This window comes from Phycodurus eques, chromosome 2, assembly GCF_024500275.1.
Source record: "Phycodurus eques isolate BA_2022a chromosome 2, UOR_Pequ_1.1, whole genome shotgun sequence".
NCBI classification, from domain to species: Eukaryota; Metazoa; Chordata; class Actinopteri; order Syngnathiformes; family Syngnathidae; genus Phycodurus; species Phycodurus eques.
In genome coordinates, this window is record NC_084526.1 from 29,013,264 (window position 1) to 29,030,307 (window position 17,044).

The following is a 17,044-nucleotide window of genomic DNA, read 5'->3' on the forward strand; positions in this document are numbered from 1 at the left end:
TCCTGTACTTTAAGGTTCCACCACCAAGTCTCTTTCTCCCCTTTCCTACCAGAAGATACACCAAGTACTCTCCTGCCTGTCTCTCTGATCACCTTGGCTGTAGTGGTCCAGTCTTCTGGAAGCTCCTCCTGTCCACCGAGAGCCTGTCTCACCTCTTCCCAAAAAGCTGCACATCACTCGTCCTGTCTCAGCTTCCACCACATGGTTCTCTTCTCTGCCTTTGTTTTCCTAATCTTCCTCCCCACCACCAGCGTCATCTTACACACCACAATCCTATGCTGTCTAGCCACACTCTCCCCTACCACTACCTTACAGTCAGTAACCTCCTTCAGATTGCATCGTCTGCACAAGATGTAATCGACCTGCATGCTTCTACCGCCGCTCTTGTATTGTAGGTCCCCCTTTGTTCCTGCCTCTTCTAGAAGAAAGTGTTCACTACAGCCATTTCCACCCTTTTTGCAAAGTCTACCACCATCTGTCCCTTCATCACCCCTGTTTCTGTCACCAACATGTCCATTACAATCTGTACCAATCACAACTCTCTCTGTGTCCGAGATGCTCAGAACTATTTCATCTAGCTCCTTCCAGAATTTCTCTCTCTCCTCTAGGTCACATCCTACCTGTGAAACATAGCCAATAAACACTTTATACATAACACCCTGAATTTCCAGTTTCAGCCTCATCACTCGAGCTGATACTCTTTTCACCTCCAAAACATTCTTAGCTAAATCTTCCTTTAAAATAGCTCCTACTCCATTTCTCTTCCCATCTACACCATGGTAAAATAATTTTAACTATGCCCCTAAACTTCTAGCCTTACTGCCTTTCCACCTTCTCTTCTGGACACACAATACATCAAGCTTTCTCCTAATCATCATGTCAGCCAACTCCAGAGCTTTTCCTATCATAATCCCAATATTCAAAGTCCCCACATTCAGTTCTAGGCTCTGTGCTTTCCTCTTCTCTTTCTGCCTGAGAAACCGCTTTCCACCTCTCCATCTTCGACACACAGTCGCTGAATTTCCACTGGTGCCCTGTAGGTTGACGGCACCAGTGCCGGAGATTGTTAACCTGGGCCACGACCGATCCGGTCTGGAATTCTTTGGAAGAACATATTTCATATTTGTTTGGAAAAGTTTTAAGCCGGATGACCTTCCTGATGCAACCCTCTGCATTTATCCGGGCTTGGGACTGGCCTACAGTTTGCACTGGCTTGTGCACCCATGAGGCTGCATTTTTAGCAAAATTAAGTAAATTATGTCAAGTACATAAGATATGTAATTTTGAGAACATTTATTGTGCAGATCTTAAGTCAAAATCAAAACCCAATACCCTCAGAACGCATAGCCTATAAAATGCATTCATGCACATGGTGGTTGTGATTGTGGGTTAAGATGTGTGGGCATGTATATGTGTTTAAATACATATGTACATGTTTACACATGGGCGGCACGGTGGACGACTTGTTAGAGCGTCAGCCTCACAGTTCTGAGGACCCGGGTTCAATCCCCGGCCCCGCCTGTGTGGAGTTTGCATGTTCTCCCCGTGCCTGCGTGCGTTTTCTCCGGGCACTCCGTTTTCCTCCAACATCCCAAAAACATGCATGAATTGGAGACTCTAAATTGCCCCTAGGCATGACTGTGAGCGCGAATGGTTGTTTGTTCCTATGTGCCCTGCGATTGGCTGGCAATCAGTTCAGGGTGTACCCCGCCTCCTGCCCGATGACAGCTGGGATAGGCTCCAGCACGCCCGCGACCCTAGTGAGGAGAAGCGGCTCAGAGAATGGATGGATGGATGTTTACACATGTACTGTAAGTGATCATGTAGGTGCTCATTAAGGTGAATACATGTACTTATGTAGGTCTAGTGATGTAAAACTGTGCCATGTATACATGTATTTTGGACTATATAGAAGCATGTGTAATAAAATGTACAGGATACAGGATGGTCACTTTCCAAAGGCCTGGAAATCTGCTATTGTTACCCCTGTCTTTAAATCCGGTGACTCAACTTGTCTGAATAACTACCGACCTATAAGGATTCTTCCGGCCATTTCCAAAGTTGCAGAAAAATGGGTGTCAGAGCAGATTGTCCATTATTTAAACAGCAGCTCCCCCTCTCTCCACGCCATGCAGTTTGGTTTCAGATCCAAGCATTCCACTGAAATGGCTACATGCCTCTTCATTGAGAAAATAAAATCTTCTCTCAACAAGGGTGGAGTTGTAGGGGCGGTGTTCTTGGACCTCAGGAAAGCTTTCGATACAGTAAATCACTCTGTTCTTCTTACCAAGCTCTCAAAATTCAACTTCTCTCGCAAAGCTGTGAGCTGGATTGAATCATATCTGCATGACCGAACACGATTTGTATCAGTTAACAACTGCAGATCAGAGTCTCTTAGACTAACCTCTGGAGTCCCTCAGGGATCAATATTAGGCCCTCTTTTATTTAGTCTTTATATCAACGATTTGCCTACTGTTTGTTCTGAAGCAGAGTGCGTAATGTATGCAGACGACGGTTTTCTTTGTTCATGGTCGCTCCAAAGATACTGTTGCTGCTAAACTCACTAATACAATGTCCTGTGTCACAACATGGTTGCAGGAGTGCTGTCTACAGCTAGACATTTCTAAAACTGTAGGCATGTATTTCACTAAAACAAATAGAGTATCACCTGATCCCGACATACTTGTTAATGGAGAAAAAATGCAAATTGTCAGCCAATACAAATATCTTGGGTTAATAATAGATTCACAGCTTTCCTTTCAAGCCCATATTGACAAATTGTGTAAAAATATCAAATTAAACCTCGCAGATTTTCGTGCAATTCGAAATGAAATGTCAACTGAAGCCGCAAAAATGTACTTATATTCAATGATTCTTAGTCACTTTAACTATTGCATAACCAGTTGGTCCCAGGCTGGTCCGAATGCAAAAAAAACATTGGAAGTTATGTACAAACAAGTAATTAAAGTGATGGATAAAAAACCAAGGCACTATCATCACTATACAATTTAAAAAAAATACAGTCTTTTAAACTGGGACAGTCTTCACATATTTGCAGATTTAAATTTGATTTATAAAGTACTGCATGATTTGGCTCCAGCTCCTCTGGCTGAGTTCATCAGCCAAAGAAACAGCTCTGAGCGTGTCACTCGAGGCTCTGTCAGAGGTGACTGTCTTATTCCTCTGCGCAGGAGCACTTTCAGTAAGTCAGCCTGGTCAGTGAGGAGCGCTGGTGAGTGGAACTCAGTACCTGAGGAGGTTAAACTGTTTACAACATACAAGGCCTTCACAAAAAAACTGAAAATGTGGTTAGTTAACACCTATAGCTGCCAATACTAAAAGACAAGTATGTTATGATGTTTTTTTTTTTTGTTACGATCAAATGATTTGTGGTTTTATTTTCTCTTAAGAGTATAGTTCGATTATGTATCCTGTATTATATTGTCTTGTAGATGTATTTTACTGCTTTTTTACATCATGGCCAGGGGACTACAGATGAAAACTAGCCTTCTGGCTAATTCTGGCTTTTTTAACCATGTGTATTTCATGTGTTTTATGAAATTGGATTGTCCCCTTTCAAATAAACTGATTAAAAAAAAAAATTAAAAAAAAAGACTATGTGGTATTGTACAAATGCGACTAAAAAAAACTAACTACAATACAATACTATACTCTACAATACTCTACAATATTTGAAAATATCTCAGCACTCTTGTTCTAACAAACAAATAACATTGATAACATTGCTGATATAAAATATTTAAAAAACTATATATTAATTTAATATATGGTTAAATTTCAGCGGACGAATTGTTTTGGCCAAAAATAGCTCCAAAGTGCAGTTTCGGGTTTGGACTAGTTGAATTTACTGGGAGGTCACAATATTACCTACAATTTAAGGCTTCTTTATACTCGCGCGGACAGCGACCGCGCTGACGTCACTGCGGCTATCCCGCACGCAGTTTGCCTTTATACTCTAGCGCAACCCACGCGCGCTGTTTTGAAAGTGTGCTGCAGTTCTCCTCCAAGTCGGGGATGTCGCTACGGCTGGTATTGGCTGGGACGCCACAAGTATTCGTCTCTTGCCCAAAGATAGCTGGGATAAGCTCCGGCACACCTGCGACCCTCGTGAGGCACGGAAAAAGATGGATGGAGAATAAAACTCGACAGGCACGTGCCAGTTGCGTGCGTGCGCGATGTGTGTTCAAGGACACTGCGTAAATGGGTGTGAATGTGTTCTTTTGTAATACGGTACATAATTGTAAAATGGATTACTTGGAAAATTATTTGTATCAGAATTATTTAGTTAAAACACTGTATGATCACACTGTGATAATATGGAATTGTTTTGTAATATAAGAATATACACATTATTTTGTTAATATAGTCAGCCAGAGCTGCGCGGAATGCAACGTTATCAATGTCGTTTCACCATGTTTCCTGTCATATTGTGTTGCATGTTTTTGTTTGCATATTATGGACAAAAGTTCTGTTTTTGTTTTAATTCCTCATTTTAAAAAACTCGTTAATATGTGTGCGTATATATATATATATATATATATATATATATATATATATATATATATTTATTATTATAACAATAACAAAATACAGCCAAACCAGAACACTTGGCATCTCTGCCATATTGAGTCTGGATATCATTGTTTTCCATTAAAAAAATAAAAATAAACCAAACTAGAGCTGCACAAATATAAATAATATTGGGGCAGCAGAGAGAACGGAAATTTCAGTTAAGGCCTTTCTGTGCGTACATGAAATCTCTGAGTACTCTAGTATCCTCTCATCATACAAATGCGTAAAATAGAAAAACAGGCAATCAATATGATCATACCATAGAAAGTAAATGTACTGTATATGCAGCACAACGTGTGCATACTTCTAAAGGAATCTACACTCATGGTGAGATATTAGCATTTATTACTTGAGATTTGAGTCACTCCTCCTTCAAGTCACACGACTGCAGCAACCATTGATGACATACATTAATTTATTCCCTAACCAAGTTCATATAGCGATAAAGTATATAGAAATGTATAACTAAATGAAGCTGATACCATAACATAATATACAATGGGTAGAGCAAAAATGAATACTTACATAGATTCTGCGCAATCTTGGGGTCAAGCACCTTCAGCTCTTTAATTCGCTTCTTAATGGATTTTTTATCATCCAGATCCTCCTCTTCTTTTTTTGCTGATGAAAACAAATGGAACAACAATAAAAACCGGGAAATTGTTAGCAATGCATACAGTAAATAATTACACACCTAAATGTTTTATTTTTATTTATTTTTACTGACGTGCAAACTGCTGACCGATAAAGGTTTGTTATAATTATATCTTTATTCCCATGTTCAGACAAATTAAGTGTACACAATGTAGTGATTACCCACAGGCATGAGATTTCATAAAGAAAAATAATCTTTTCAATTCTCGCAGATTGACAAAAATGCCAAATGTTCTTCAACATGCAATAATTGTTTATCTTGCATAATTTCATATTTCCCACAAAATGATAAGTTTGTCATGACAGCATGCTACAAAAGCAAAGACGATAGATTGGAAATTATTATGCCAAAGTGTTGTAACAATTGCGATTTGTTTTACAATGACAGGGTGACTGTCAGACAGGCAGCAGGAGGCAGAACAATATTTGCCATCTTGCCAACAAACTGCCAAGCTCTAGAATGATCCACCCAAATGTATGCCTTTTTCAAAAGGAAGTATTTGCAAGATGCATGTGAAAAACAGTGTTTTGTGATAAGATTTAAAAAAAACAAAAAACATTTACGTCTCTTTACTAGCAAGTTACAGTAGGAATGAAAGTTTCGCATACTAGATCTTGAGACACAGTTTGCACACACAGTAATCTAGCTATAGCAAAGAGAGGGGATGGAAGACTGTCCACTGTTCAACCTGGCACTCTTACAAGACTGCTTAATTTTATGATTAAGATGTGACTTGTGACATGAGCGTCTATTGAAGATATTGCTGGTCTGAACACAAACTCACTCCTACAAATACACACCTATAGACAGAAATACACTGACAGTCACACACAGAGTGGACTTACGTGGCTCCTCAGTTGATGTACTATCTTCAGAATCTTTTAACATTTTAAAAGAGGTAAAGTACACAGAGAAGAGCACATAAACGTGTGTTAGAGTGCCGTTTTTGTTGCAGTGTGACAGTTAAAAAGGACAAATACAATTCTTGAAATAAAAATGATGAGTAGCCAATAAAATCAATAGGGCTTGGCATTGTTAAGAACCCCAATTTGATTTTAATTCCTTAGTTTGCAATTCAATATAGGTTGCGATTTAATTCAATATTAAAGTAGAACCAAACAGACCCAAAAAAATTTTTTTTATTTGACACATCACAGAAAAGACCAGACAAGGAACAAGCCAGACGAGGAACAAGCCAGACGAGGAATGAATGAAAAAAAAAAGAATGTATGTGAAATCAGGTCGTTACAGTGAAGACAAGAGCAAGCGAGTCAATGCAAAACTTTGACATCAGACTTACAAATAGATTTGAGCCACTTATATAAGACCCTGACCAAGAATGCCTCATCCTCCACCACCGCTGAAAGGGATGAAACTAAATCATGCAAGAAAAAAATGGCACCCCAAACGTTAATAGTTGTGATGGAGCTGTCAATGATGTGAAATGTTTTTGCAGTGAGAAGAACACCAATGTACTGTGTTTTACCAATGACATGGTGTCTGATATCTCAAAAAAAAAAATCCTGGAGGTCACTAATGGGCACCCAACTGTGAAATCTGTCATTATACACACAGGGACCCTGGATGTTGTCAAGCAGCAATCAAAGGTACTAAAGCGAGATTTTATTGATCTCCTAACAAAAGTGCAATGTTTGGATGCTGAGGTTTTCATAAGTGGACCTCTCCCAACTGTACGAGTTGGAGATTAACGTTTCAGTAGGCTCAGTCAATTAAGTAAGTGGCTCAAAGTGAATTTCATTGACAATTTCCACATTTTTGGGGAGCGCAGACATCTTTACAAGGCAGATGGTTTCTGTCTGAATAGACAATATTTTAATTTGTTGGCTGCCAACATTATTTACTGCGTGCATTATTCAGCAGCCCGAAAGGAAAACACTGGCTTTGTTGAAACGGCTGAAGGGCAAAATGATGCAGTTGTTCCCAAACAATTTGAGGAACAAGAGATAAGGCGACACGAGGCATAGATGGATTTATCAGCGTCACTCAACCAATCGGAGCAACGAAAGGAGATGACGCAGCACTTTGAGTAGGGTTGGGCATCGTTTGAATTTGAGCGATCCCGGTTCCAAACGATTCTCGATTCCGATTCTTTTAGGGTGCTGGGTAAAAACACTTTACATGTTGTAAATAAAGGGTGCCCAAATTATGAACATCCATTTTCTTAGCTGCCCACAGCATAAACTAAAATGAACATTTGACTCTGGGTTCTTTATAACCAGTATCAATATCAAACCTATGAACTAAATGCAATGTATGTGGAACTAACCCAATTGACTTAATATTAATTAATTAATGTTTTCGATAAATATAGCATTGTTAAAACCGTTATTTGGGACTGTTTCATCACGTCAAATGGCTTATATGTGCAAGTTTTAAGTTGACTTCCTGTGTTAAGCTTGTGGCCTTTTATTTTGAAGGGGACGCACCGGAACTCAGCATTTTGGCACAAAAAGTAATTTTGGACGGCACCGGTGATTTATTTATTTATTTTTAAATGGCTGGAACCAAAAGCTATAAAACGCCGATTCCTTTCCTTACCCACCGATGAAGCACAAGGTTAGTGTTTTTGATATTGTGAGACGTTTATGTGAATTTTGTCCCAATTCATTGTGATGTAAAGTTGCTACGTTGAAGTTTTAGCGTAATGTTAAGCTTTGTTTTTTGTCATCCGCTCTTACGTTTGTTTGAAGACAAAATAAACGCTAAAAACCATCAGTGCAAAAGTGCAAGCAACCGTTTACCTTGTTAGTTGTCTCAATATTGGCATAGATGTATTTTATTGTTGCACTCACCGAATTGACTGAGAGTTGACTTGTAAAAAATTTGAACGATTCCGGGAGAACCGGAACGTTAGTCCCGGTGCTCCCGGAATTGGTTCCTGATTCTCGATGCCAAACCCTAACTTTGAATCTCCCACACACCCCTCTCTGTCCTATTGGAGCAAAGCCTAATGCAAAACTCACTCTCTGGTACCCTGTAGCGGACATGCTCCCGCAACCTGAGGTGCCACAGCGAATCCCCCATTTGCCACGTATGTCAAAAACACACAAGGGATTAATAAGTCAATTGACAGAGAATACTTTTGAGACAAAGACAACAACAACAAAAAAAGTCACTGAGTAATAAAAGGTTGCCAGTAATGTGGTAAAATGTATTTATTTATTTTTAAAATTGTGCAAAAAGATGCAGAGTCCTGTAGCAATTAGAGCAGTTTGAAATGACTAAAAGAACAATAGTCCTGTGCAATGACCAGTGTGCAAAGGGCGCAGAGACTTCAAGAAATGTATGCAGTTTAAAGTGACTAGTAGTGTGATAATCTGGGACAATGTCGATTGTGCAAATGTTGCAGATGCTGCTCAGGCACATGAGTGGCCAGTATTGGTCAACAACAGATATGCAAATAGTGCAGCGTGGCAAGACGACTACAGCGAGTGCACGAATAATGCATAATTGACCCGACAGAAATATGACAACAAACTCAAGACAAAAAATTGTCAGCATGTTGCAATGGAATTCTAAGTTATCGGTTTTAAGAAGTTAACGGCAAGAGGGAAGAAGCTGTTGCAATGTCTGCTTGTTTTACTTTGCATTGTTTGTTCGCGCCTACCTGAGGGAATGAGCTGGAAGAGGTGGTGACCAGGATGTGGAGGGTCCAAGAGGATTTTTTCATGCTCGTGTCTTAGTTCTGGCAGCGTGCAAGTCCTCAAGGGTAGGAAGGGCGGTACCGACAATCGTTTCAGCAGTTTTGATTGTCCGTTAAAGTCAGAGTTTGTCCTTTTTTTAGCAGCACCAAACCAGACTGATGGAAGAACATAGGACTGATTCAATGACTGCTGTGTAGCACTGCCTCAACAGCTCCTGTGGCAGGCCGTGCTTCCTCAGAAGCCACAGGAAGTACATCCTCTGGTGGGCTACTTTGAGGATGGAGTTGTTGTTGATCTCCCACTTCAGGTCCTGAGAGAAAGTAATTCCCAGGAACTTGAAAGTCTCGATGGTTGACACAGGGCAGTGTGAGGGGCAGCTGTGGCGAAGGATGCCTCCTGAAGTCCACAATCATCTCTCCAGTCTTGAGCGTGTTCAGCTCCAGGTTGTGTCGGCCCCACCACAGCTCCAGCTGCTCCACTTCCTGTCGATACGCAGACTCGTCACAGTCTTTGATGAGGCCGATGACTGTGGTGTCGTCTGCAAACTTCCGGAGTTTGACAGCCGGGTGCGTTGAGGTGCAGTCATTCGTGGAGCGAAAGAGGAGCAGTGGAGAGAGGACACAACCTTGGGGTGCCCCGAAGCTGGTGGTGCGTGTAGATGAGGTGGTTTGTAATTGGTTAGCGATCGTTTGTAATTGGTTAGCGATTGTAATGCATGCTAGACTGATTTAGAGTCGTTAGCGGTAAATAGTTTTTCTAAATTTACTGCATAATTTCTCTTTGCAATGTGAATTTCTTAAGTCAGCTGGTTTCTTGCGCGATTATACAGGGCCCTATCCCCACTTCGATATGCATTCTCTTTTGCCTGGCGAAGTTGCTTAAGTTTGGCAGTGAACCATGGTTTATTGTTATTGAACGTGCGAAATGACTTTGTTGGTACACACACCTCTTCACAGAAATTGATATAGGATGTAACAGTGTCCGTATATTCATCCAGGCTGCCAGCTGAATTTTCAAAGACAGCAGTCTGTGCAGTCTAGACAGCTTTGAAGTTCTATCTTTGCTTCGTTGGTCCACTTTTTCACTGTTTTCACCGTAGGCTTTGAGCATTTAAGTTATTGGCTGTATGTTGGTATTAAGTTAATTACGCAGTGATCAGACTTGCCCAGAGCTGCACGAGGTATGGCACGGTATGCGTTATTTAGCATAGTATAGCAGTGGTCCAAAATGTTATCAGAATCAGAATCATCTTTATTTGCCAAGTATGTCCAAAACACACAAGGAATTTGTCTCCGGTAGTTGGAGCCGCTCTAGTACAACAGACAGTCAATTTACAGAACACTTTGGGGACATAAAGACATTGACAAAAAACAATTGCGCAAAAAGATGCAGAGTCCTCTAGCACTTAGAGCAGTTCGAACGACTAATATTGCAATAGTCCGGTGCAATGACCATTGTGCAAAGGGCGCTGAGACTTCAAGGAGTGTATGCGGTTTAAAGTGACGAGTAGTGCGATCATCTGGGACAATGTTGGTTGTGCAAATGTTATAGATACTCCTCAATCAGTGTGGAAATGGAGCAGATGCTACTCTGGCATGAGTGGCCAGTATATGCAAATAGTGCAGCATGGCGAGACAACTACAGTGAGTGCACGAGTAATACATAATTGGCCCCACAGAAATGTGACAACGAACTCAAGTCAAAAAAATTGCCAGCTTGTTGTAATGGAATTATAGGTTAGGTGTTTAAGAAGTTGATCGCAAGAGGGAAGAAGCTGTTGGAATGTCTACTAGTTCTAGTTTGCGTTGATCGGTATCGCCTACCTGAGGGAAGGAGCTGGAAGAGCTGGTGACCGGGGTGCAGACGGTCCGAGAGGATTTTGCACGCCCTTGTCTTAGTTCTGGCAGCGTGCAAGTCCTCAATGGTGGGTAGGGGGGTACCGACAATACTTTCAGCAGTTTTGATTGTCCGTTGCAGTCGGAGTTTGTCCTTTTTTGTAGCAGCACCAAACCAGACTGTGATGGAAGAACACAGGACTGATTCGATGACCGCTGTGTAGAACTGTCTCAGCAGCTCCGGTGGCAGGCCGTGCTTTCTCAGAAGCCGCAGGAAGTACATCCTCTGCTGGGCCTTTTTGAGGACGGAGTTGATATTGGTCGCCCACTTCAGGTCCTGAGAGATTGTAATTCCCAGGAACTTGAAGGTCTCGACGGTTGACACAAGGCAGCTGGACAACGTGAGGGGTAGCTGTGGCGAAGGATGCCTCCTGAAGTCCACGATCATCTCTACCGTCTTGAGCGTGTTCAGCTCCAGGTTGTGTCGGCCGCACCACAGCTCCAGCCGCTCCGCTTCCTGTCGATATGCAGACTCGTCACCGTCCTTGATGAGGCCGATGACAGTGGTGTCATCTGCAAACTTCAGGAGCTTGACAGTCGGGTTCGCTGAGGTGTTATTTTCCCTGGTCGAACAGTGGATGTGCTGCTTGTATTTAGGGAGTTCGTGGTTGAGTTTAGCTTGTTAAAGTCCCCACGAATAATGGGTGAGTCTGGGTGTTTTTTTTTCTAATTTTGTTTACTTGTTCAGCGAGCGTTTTTTTCATCTATTGTGTCATAACAGGAGACTAACATTCATGTTGACAGTAACGGGAAAAAAATCTAAAGAACTCTCTGCTATACTAGACACATTTGACCTCTCTCAACACATAAAAGGTCAGAGGACAAAGACGTTAAACATTTTCTTGATAACTTGACAAACCACAATTGCCATTTCAAAGTGATTATATAGCAGATATACAGCAGTTAAAACGATAAATATGATGCAGAATGCGCCTTCTGCTTTTTGCATCTAGTGCCTTCGGGTCTCTATCCGGGCACTGTGATGTAACACGAGCCAAACAGCCTGTTGATTCGGCGTTGTGTGCTATTGTTCCATGCTGTTGTTCCCATCCTTGTGTATTTGTTGTCGTATGATTTAGCGATGTCATGATGGTTTATTGTGTGGCATTTGGTTGTACAAATGGTTCAGGGAGTGGCAAGAATTTTTTTTTTTTTTTTACTTTCCAAGTAAAAAAGGAATACGTGAGCAGTGGATAGGTCAACCGACAGGGGAAGAAACGTGGTCACATATGGGTGCATAGCAAGCATTCCAAACTCTGTGCTGATCACTTCGAACTGGCGTGTTTTGAGAAAGACTTAGCAGAATGCATTGGATACAGAGGTAGAGGTGGGAATCAGCTGCGGTGCCAACTCTTTTTCCTACGGCCATCGGGATCTCAACCGCCAGCAACAGAACTAAATCTCACAGCCGCCTCGGTGCCGCGGTGAACCGGCGTAGACAAGAGGTGCGGGTTTCCTTATACATACCTACGACTATTATGGTGACTATGCACTGGGGAGTAGGACAAAAAGACCCACACAGTACTTTTCAGTACTGTTGTCTGTACTTTTGCCTATATGACAAGCCAACAGACACAGCAAAGACTTTCTGTGTGGCGTGTTATAACGGTTACTCGAGCGAGGGGCACACAATATATAGGAATACTGCATACAATGTAAAAGCTTGTGCCGTGTCACTGAAACGTATACGAATATATAACGCGTACAGTCGTGCTAAAAAATATTGGCACCCCTGGGGTGCCATTATTTCAAGCCATGACTGTATAAAAAGACATGCTTTTGAGATACCATCACATCGACCCAGTGGCCTCTTTTTCTGTTGTAAAGCTGCTACTTGGCTGCTCGTCGTCGTCACTGTCAGGTTCCGATCTCCAGATCGGTTCAAACGTACGGTTTGACGATGCCAAGTTCAGTTGGGTGCCCCTGTACGTCGAAATCCTCCTCCTCCTCATATTCCCACACGTTGCTCGCCATTGCGTATAGAGTGTAGCGCTCTGTGTTTGTCAATTGCAACGTCACTTCTGGTAGTCCTTGAAGTGGATAGAGTCACCACACCCCAGTGCCTTGAGCTTCAGGTATGTTCGAGGAGGGCTTAATACGCGTAAATAAAACCTAATTTTTAGCTAAACTGTAATTGGAAACTTGCTGGAAGTTACGTGCATGTATTACATAACATATAAACAATACAAATGTGAATTTTAACTGACCCCATGACAACTTTGTCATCTGACCTTTAAGAGTCCAACCCACACTCAAGGTCACATCTTAGACCTGGTCATCTCTAAGGATGTTGAAATTCTATCACTTGACATTAAGGATATGGCTATTTCTGACCATTTTTGTGTATGTTTTGAATTACAGATCCAGGCAACCTCTATGTCTATTAAGAAAAGGTAGTACATAAATGAGAGTACCGCCACAAAGTTTATGGAGACCATAGCTGTGCCACAAACTGTGAATGCTGAGACAGTTAATGAACTTTTGGATAATTTCACCTGGAAAATCTCAAATGTCATGAATGCTGTCGCTCCTATTAAAACGAAGGCAATCTTGAGGCGACCTAGAACACTGTGGAGGAGCACAATGAGGGTAAAGACCTCTAACTCAAAGTGTAGGAAAGCAAAACATAAGTGGAGAAAAACTAAACTCCAAATTGACTATGACCTCTACATACAAAGTCTTTGTAATTTTAACCAAGAGTTAGTCAGGTCTAGACAGCAACACTTTTCTGAAATGATAAGTAAAAACTTCAACAAGGCTCTCCATCCCTCGATGCGCCAGCACAGCAACTACGTACAACAATTGACTAACATGCATGTGATATAGTGTTCATTCACTTAAAAGTTTGACAGAAACTATAGACTTGAATTACTTGTGCTAGGATGACTAATAACAACACAGGTTATACTAACATCAACTCACAGGTTCTTTCAGGTGTTTGGACACTTAAAAAGAATCCTACCGCACCACTCGCCATTAACAATGTCTTGCTCATTTTCCCACATCCTGTCCTGTCCTTCTCTGTCCTCTCTTATCCGGTTCTCTTCGCTAGTTATTGCATGTCTTCACCGGGTGCCCCCCCCCCCCTCACAAATCTACAAATAACTTGTAATGTTACTTCTGTTCAAATATCAAGACTGTCTCACGATTGTTCTGCTGTGGTTTACACCCCGAGACCCCCTGTCCACTCTCTCCCTCTGTCTGTCTGTCCCTAAAACCCTTTTCTGACCGGCTGCATTTTCAATAAACATCAGAATATTTAAAATTTTGAAAATAAACGGAGGGAGTACCGTAATTTCTCGTGTATAATACTAATTTTTTTCCACCAAAAATTGTCAAGTCAATAGTGCGCATTATACATAGGAATAGGGGCAAATGGGAAAGAAATTTCACATTTTATAAATGTATGCCGCCATCTAGTGGTTATGAAAAAGCTGACCACTTTCATTCCAATATGCCACTGCCACATAGTGGTTATAAAAAAGGTGTAGCCTACACTTTCATTCCAATATGACAGAGGTACGTATGACTGCGTATATGTACAGTTGTGCTCATAAGTTTACATACCCTGGCAGAATTTGTGAAATATTGTTTTGTTTTTTTAAAACTGACTGAACAACAAGCATCATTAATTTATTGATGGTTATGTTTTGTTTAATGATAATGCTTTTCTGAAATGCTTGACTGTTTAATTTGAATCCCATTTAAATAAAATTTCCCATTTCCCCTGGTCCTGCATGTTTTCTTTAAAGAATTGTACCCATCTTACAAATTCTACCTGGCTAATCAAACATATGAGCGTGTTTTGTGTTTTCTCATTTACTAAGTAACTACTGTTTTCTCATTTACTCAGTAAAAGTAGGGCTGGGAATTTCCAAATAAAAGCAAGTCAAAAAAAGTATTACATGTTCAAATAAAGTGCTTAACTTCAGAATAATCCTTTGAAAAAAAACTGACAAAATACAGATAATACTTCATGTTTTGATCATATGGGTAGAAGCCAAATCATGCATTGTAAAAATGCATTACACATAGGCAGAAGGGTTTTCCAGAATTTTGAGGTAAACTTTGGGGGTGCGTATTATACATGGTTGGTTGCACAGCAAAACTGTTCCAGCACAAACTTCAACAATACAAGCAATCTGTTTGCTGTGGTTGACGAGCTTACAACCCCCCGAATCAGATAGCTCCAGAACTCCTAACAGTAGATAATGCATTGAATTTGCTTATTTTAGTGAAAAACTACAATCAATCAGGTTTAAAAAAAAAAAAAAAAAAACACGCCCACACGTCAGCACAAATCACCAAAATGATAAAATGATACTAAATCTGAAGCCACCCAGGAAAACCTCTATTACCATGTCAGAATTTGTTACAGTTGACCAAAAATCTGTAGCGAAAACGGTTCAGCAGCTGAAACCATCGTGCTGTCCTGACTCAATACTATCTGACTTTTTCCAAAGCTATTGTGAAGTCTGTGCTAGCTGATTTGGAGTCCGACCAAGTCTTTCAACAGTCATATCAATTATTAAACCTGCCTTCTACCATCTGAAGAACATATCCAGAGTGAAGGCTTGCATGTGCCAAACAGACCAGGAGAAGCTCATCCATGCTTTTATCTCAAGTAGACCTGACAATTGTAATGGTCTTCTGACTGGACTCCCCAAAAAAAGCATTAAACAGCTGCAGCTCAGGTTCTGACCAGAACAAAGAGGTCAGAGCATATTACTCCAATTCTAAAGTCTTTACACTGGCTTCCAGTCAGCTTTAGAATATATTTTAACGTTCTGCTACTGGTCTATAAATCACTAAATGGTTTAGGTCCTGAATACATGAAAGAAATGCTAATGGTATATAAACCCAGTAGGGCTCTGAGATCAACAGACTCAGGTCAAATAGTGGAGCACAGAGTCCAAAGCAAACATGGTGAAGCAGCATTTATCTATTATGCTGCACACAAATGGAATAAGTTCCCAACAGAAGTGGCGTCAGCCCCAAGTGTGAATGTTTTTAAGTCCAGGTTAAAAACTCTTCTTTTTTTCCCCATGCTTTTTGGAGCATTTCCACTTTAAAATTGTATTTCTTGCACTGTACGCCATTTTAATTGTACTTTTATTTCATTTTATTTCCTCGGTTTTAAATGTTTATAAGCTGTTTTTTTCCTTTGTTTTTAAATGCTTTTAATCATGTAAAGCACATTGAAAAGTTACCTTGTGTATGAAATGCGCTATGTAAATAAATTTTATTTGCTTTGCTTTAGCCTCTGACCCAGCATAATGACCATCAGCCCTTTGATTAGTGGATGGTTGTTCATCTGTTAGTAAGTTAGTCCTTTTTTTAACAGTATTTTTTGTTGACTTTTATTACCCAATACTTGATCTTTTTTTCATCTCACATTTGACAAATAAAAACATTTAAACTAATAAAAGCTAAACTAAAACAAAGCATTTTTATTTAAATAAAACAAATAAAAACTAACAAACCTGCTGTAAAACCTAATTAAAACTAACTGAATTTAAAATGAAAAATTCAAAACGAACTAAAAACTAACTACAGTGCCGTGAATAAGTATTTACCCTACCTATAATGGAAAAGCCACAACTATAATAACCCTGCATTGTATGCTCCACAATATTTTATGAACAACAATAATATGTGCCCGGCGATTGGCTGGCGACCAGTTCGGGGTGCACTCCGCCTCTCGCCCGAAGATAGCTGGGATAGGCTCCACCATGCCCGCGACCCTTATGAGGATAAGTGGAACGGAAGATGAATGAATGAATGAACAATAATAATACATAAAATCTGAATCTACCACTACAATGCCAGACAGAACACTTCCACCAGTCTCTGTAAGCCTTAAAATACTGTTTCTTTCTTCGTGTGCTCGCCAACCATGGCAGGTGCGCCATCCGTAATAATCCCAGTGATTTTATTCCACTTTAATTTTATGTCATGTACGGCGGAACAAACAGAAGCAAATAAATCTTTCCCTCTTGTTTGGTCCTTAAGGCTCTGGAGGTCAAGTAGCTCTTCACGCATGTTCATTTCACTGTCCACTCCTCTAAAAAAAATCAGTGACTGAGCGCTGTCGGATGCATCCGTGCTTTCGTCACAGGCTCACGAAAAAAATTCAAACGCCACGCCTTTTGCGTCCAACTGTCTCCAAATATCAGAAGAAACTTCTTCGATCCTTCGTGACACAGTGCTACGAGCCAGGAAAACATTGGCGAACT

At 40.7% G+C, this 17,044-nt stretch overlaps 1 protein-coding gene across 11 annotated transcripts in view; it reads right to left on the reverse strand.

Moving 5' to 3' along the window:
- Nucleotides 1-17,044, reverse strand: part of LOC133399091 (protein diaphanous homolog 3-like) — a 216,809-nt gene that overhangs the window by 148,411 nt on the left and 51,354 nt on the right. For 8 of the 11 annotated variants that reach the window (XM_061670210.1, XM_061670208.1, XM_061670209.1 and 5 more), the window contains 2 exons: nucleotides 6,094-6,126; nucleotides 5,119-5,214 (listed from right to left, as the gene is read on the reverse strand). In XM_061670210.1, the coding sequence (XP_061526194.1) occupies nucleotides 5,119-5,214; nucleotides 6,094-6,126 (129 nt within the window). The remainder of the gene's footprint in view (nucleotides 1-5,118; nucleotides 5,215-6,093; nucleotides 6,127-17,044) is intronic. The other 3 variants (XM_061670215.1, XM_061670214.1, XM_061670207.1) reach the window with 1 other exon arrangement.